Consider the following 4927-nt stretch of genomic DNA (forward strand, 5'->3'; position numbering starts at 1 on the left):
TTCTCCTTATAATGACTGCATACAGCATTTAGCTCAATGCTATTTTTTGGCATAGTGTCATAAATATCTCTTCTAATACTTCTCTCTATGTGTGTAACTAGGGTTAGATGCTTTTTTTTTTTTTTCCTTTTTCTCATGAAAATACCTCTAGATGCAAGACAATCTCCCTCTCCCTTTGCTGAGGAGAATATTGCACTCAAGTGCAGCAGTAGGGATTATTCTCCTTGGGCAGGAACCTCTCTGCCAGGTCTGTACATCATTTAAGTACTGGCTTAAGCAGAGAATAAAAGTCCATCTGTGCAGGGGAGAATGTCATCTGGTCAAGGAAGTTAGATCTGACCCACAGACTTAAGGAATCCAAGATTTACTGACTATTCCTAAAATCAAATCTCTTCCACTTCATTTTCTATCACATCTAGAGTTTATATATTACATTTTCTCCATGCTTTCACTACGTCTTCAGAACAAAACTGATTGAAGATGTAATTTGTGGGCTAGAGGTAAATCCCATCTTTCCATACTTTTTTCTGCCTTCCATAAGTACAGGAAGCAGAGCTCTGGGATTTTCCTCTGCAGCAAGAATATCCCAGATTTTGTCACTGGAGCTGCAGGCTGATGCATTGAAGTATGATTTGGTCACAGTGAAACCCTTTTGTAAGAGATAGAAGGTCAAGTATGTCCAAAATTAAACGATGCAGTGCTATCAAATTGAAGTGTTTCAGTAATTTTCCTTGATGACTTCAGCCAAATCGTGATGTCCCTAAGAAACACCATGGTTTCACAGAATTAGCTTTTTCTCCTGGAAAAAGTGGAACCAGCATTATTTTAAGAGCCTGCTCTTCCAGCCTTGACATGTGCAGAGTTCCCAGGGCCCTCAGAGGAGTTGTCATGTGGAGGAAGCAGTGTCCTGGCAGCAGGATTCCTTCTGGTTTAGCTCTTGCTGAAGTTGAACAGGTTCACTTTAAACTTTTGGATTTTTTTGGTTGATTTGCAGTGTCCTCTATGAGCTAAGTTAGAGCAGTGCAGTGCAGCACTTAGCTCAGATCTTAAATTGTTTCTGCCAAACAGGCACAGAGAGAGAAGTGTCTTTTTCATATCCCTGAGAGTTCTTCAGGACATTTATAGGAGTTTGTACCGTTTATTTCCCAGTTAAACATTTCCTCTCAGCTGTTGAGAGGCTTAATGGCTTGGAGGTCTTGTATTATAAACTTTGTAGATGCTCCCAGTATTTTGTCTTTTTTTGTAGGAAGAGCTGTGGTGGAGGGATGGGCTGGAGAATAGAGAGGGGCTCTAAGCCTGTGCTTCTGGTTGACTTCTGGTGGGACTTTGTGGATAAACCCAGCACCACTAAAAAATGCCAATCGTATATCATGGAATGCTCAAATTAGCAAGAAACTTAAAAAGAACTTTTTTTGGAAGACCTGTGAGTGTGCAACAGCCCTTTCTCATTGGAAAGATTGATTTTCACTACTGTTGTAATGTATATTTTAAGTGGAAGTTGTCAGAACTAAGCAACGCTAACAGGGCAGCCTGCAGAAGCAGAGAGATGCCAGTCCCAGGAAAACTCTGGTGCATGATTCCTGTTAAAAATATACAGGGAAAGTAAGATGTAACAATCATCAGTTTAGAGAGGGAAGAAGAGGATGATGTGAGGGGTTTGTGACCGGGTTTGATGTGATTTAACTTGGTTTTACTGGATTTCTTCAGGGGAGAGCAGTGACCCCGACACTCTGTGAGCGCCACTGCCAAGTCATTTCCACTGATTAAGGACTTCGAAAAATCCTTTTTGTTGCCATCAGGGGGAGCTTTTGAGATCTTTCAAGAGTGAAAAAAAATATTTAAAAAAAAAAAAAAAAAAAAGAAAAGAGGAAAAAAAAAGAAACGTCCCAGCTCAGAAACAGAGATCTACAAACCAGCAAGCAGCCAGGAGCTTACCTGTGGCTACAACCAAGCCAAGGAAACCAGGGGAGCTGAATTCCTTAGGCTGAAAATTAGCAATATTGAGAGAGAATTTTTTGATTCAATCCGCCAATAAAATGAATAATTGATTTTTTTTTTAATTATTATTTCCAAAAAAATAACCCAGGAGTCTTTGGAGCACTCAAAAGCCAAATCCTACTCTGTTGCTACAGCTTCTGGAAGGCAAATGCTCTTCAAAAAGCTTCTCTCCTTTTAGCTCCTGATGATTCGATGGGGACCTTTGATGCAACATTTGGATTAGCTGCACACAACTGCACTGAGGGGGACCACAAAAGGGGGAGCCTGGCTGATTGCATAACTTTGAGAAAATAATAAGAGGAAAAGAAGGAATTAGAAAAAGAGAGAGAGAGAGAGAGAGAGTGGAAAGGAGAGAAAGAAAGAAAGCAATTAAAAAAAATATCTGAGACTCAAGTTTCAAGACTCTTTATGTGCTGCAGAGGAGCATAAGGTTTACCAGCAAAGTGCAACGGGGAGTCTGAGAGGAGAAATAGCTTTCTCTTTTGCCAAGAAAAAAAAAAAAATAGGAATGTGTGTTTTGGACTGGACTGAGAAAGAAAGCTGGGGAGATTGCAAAAAGGGGGGTGCAGGATTTTTGTCACATTGATCCATTCACCTTAATTGTCTTCTTTAAAAAATAAATAAGGGGGGGTTGGGGAAGTGATAGGGGAAAAGAGAGGAAGAGAGGAAAAGAAGGGGGGAAAAGGAAAACAGCAAAAGTGTTTGAACCTCTGGAGCTATCTGCTCCTTCAAGCTGATTGATTAGTCATGATCCCTGCAGTTTTAATGGGAATCATTCAATTGGGAAGGTGGAGCACCCTAGAGTAGATTAGCATATTCTTGTTTACTCATCTTCTGAGGGGCTTTTTCTCTTTTCTTTCATTTTGTGAAGAAGAAGGGGGGGGGGGAGGTTGGGGGAAAGGAGGGGGTTGTGGCTTATGTTATAAAGGAGGCCAAAAAAATAAATAGATTAGAGCATCTTTTGGGGGGAGGGAAATCAGTGGGTCTCAGTCTTGGAGAAAGCTGGGGGGTTGTTTTGGTTTTTTGTTTTGTTTTGAGTGTGTGTGAGTGTGTGTGTGTTTTTTTTTTAAGAAGAAAAAAAAAATAAAGGGAAGAAAATTCAGCAGAGAAAAGAAGAGAGAGAGGAGTTCCAGCTGTGGAGGAATAGAGGAGAAGAAGACAGATAGAGAAGGAAGAACAGAGAAATACATTTCAACCAAGAAGGAGTTTTGATTTATTTGATTTTTATTTGTTTTAAGGAGAAAAAAAAATCTATAAGCAGGAAAAAGAAAGAAAGAAAAAGAAAAAAAGAAAAGAAAAAGCAACTGAGAAGGGTTATAAAAAGAGCAAATACCAAGAAGGGTGAACAAGAGAAGAAAGTCAAGGCAAGGAGGAGCCCAAAGCTGGCAGATCGGGAGGATTTGCAGGGGAGAAGGGGGGGGAAGATTGGAAATGCAGCTCTGGAGTTTGCTGCTGCCTCTTGCGCTTCTCTGTACAGCCCTAGCCAGTGGACCCGAATGTGGGATGGACGAGCGCTCCCGCAGGGCACGAAGGGACACCAGGCACAGCCGCCAGCTCCTCCACACTGCCCCGGGCACCTGTGCCACCAGGTTAGCCCGAGGAAGGCGCTCCACTGCTGGGCTGGAGCCTGGGCATGTCCCCCGCAGGAGGCAACAGCGGGAGGTAAAGGACGAAGAGGAGTCCCTTACCCCGAGCAGGGCGCTCTATTTCAGTGGCCAAGGTGATCAGCTGCGGCTGAAGGCAGACGTTGAGCTGCCCCGAGATGCCTTCACTTTGCAAGTGTGGCTGAAAGCCGAAGGCGGACAGAGATCTCCGGCTGTCATTGCAGGTAGGTCTGGCCGTGCCTGTGGCTGCAGCATCCCCGCTCCGTGCCGGGAGCCGGCTGGAGGCGTGCGTGTGTCCGGGAGCGGGCTGTGCACACCCAGCCCCGCGGGAGTGCCCCGCGGCACACGGGGGATGGATGCGTGCATGGATGGATGCGTGCATGGATGGATGGATGGATGGCAGCGCCTCTGCCAGCACGCCGGGCTCGCCCTCGCCCCGCCAGATATTCCGGGAGATCCCGGAGCTCTGCGGACCGGCTGGAAGTATAGGCTCGCAGGAAAAGTTATGTAAACTTTTGCATAGGGGAAATGGCAGTGCCCTGGGGTGGTTTCTGTCTTGCTGGGTGCGCGGAGTGAGGTGCAGGTAGAAGAGGCAGCTCTCACGGTGGGGTTTTGTCTGGTTTTCAGGTTGGAAAACTGTAAGTAGAGCGTTTGAAAGTGGCTTGTTTGTATGTATGGAAAGAAATGTATGTGACTGGTGTGTGGCTGCAAAGAAATGCATATCTAAGGTCCCCCTACGATTTCCTTGGTTTTATTGGCTTTTTAGTGTACTCCACTGTTCGCTCTTTAGATGCAGTGTTAGCATGTGGTTTCCAAAAAGCTATAAAGGAACTTTTTGGCTATTGTGAAACCTCAAATGAATCAAATGAGTTTATAAAGTTCCCAACCCCTCGACACTCAGCTACGGCTGGGACTCGCACTGCAGCTAGAGGATGTGTGGAGTATTTTTGTCTCCCCTTAGAAATGGTAAGTGTAACATCAATGATTCTAAGGTCAAACAGCGCTATAAAATCATTTAGTACTCAAAGCAGCTACCAGTCTAAGCTGTCTGAGCTGGACAATAACAAGGAGCATTGCATTTTTCTTATTTAAATTTTATGAGCCCATCCTGAATTTGGGTCCCTCTCCCCGCGTTCGCTCCCTCTCCCCCTCCCTCCCTCTACCTCCCGCCCTTTCCTCGCTTTAGTGATAAAGTGCAGCGAAGTTGTCGTGAAATCGGATACTTTTCGGAGGGTTACAAACCCTTATAAATGTCGCCACATCCATCTTTGCTCTGAAGGAAGTCATAGAAAATGGAAATGCCTTTAAAAAAAAAAAAAAAAAAA

General features: G+C 44.2%; 1 protein-coding gene across 2 annotated transcripts in view; it reads left to right on the forward strand.

Moving 5' to 3' along the window:
- The first annotated feature begins 3007 nt into the window (after positions 1–3007).
- PAPPA (pappalysin 1) overlaps positions 3008–4927 on the forward strand; it is a 178281-nt gene continuing 176361 nt past the window's right edge. The window contains exon 1 of one of the 2 annotated variants that reach the window (XM_031059238.1): positions 3008–3826. In XM_031059238.1, the coding sequence (XP_030915098.1) occupies positions 3430–3826 (397 nt within the window). In that variant the 5' untranslated portion in view covers positions 3008–3429. The remainder of the gene's footprint in view (positions 3827–4927) is intronic. The other variant, XM_005423806.2, reaches the window with a different exon arrangement.

The sequence above is a fragment of the Geospiza fortis genome, unplaced genomic scaffold (genome assembly GCF_000277835.1).
Source record: "Geospiza fortis unplaced genomic scaffold, GeoFor_1.0 scaffold85, whole genome shotgun sequence".
Lineage (NCBI taxonomy): Eukaryota > Metazoa > Chordata > Aves > Passeriformes > Thraupidae > Geospiza > Geospiza fortis.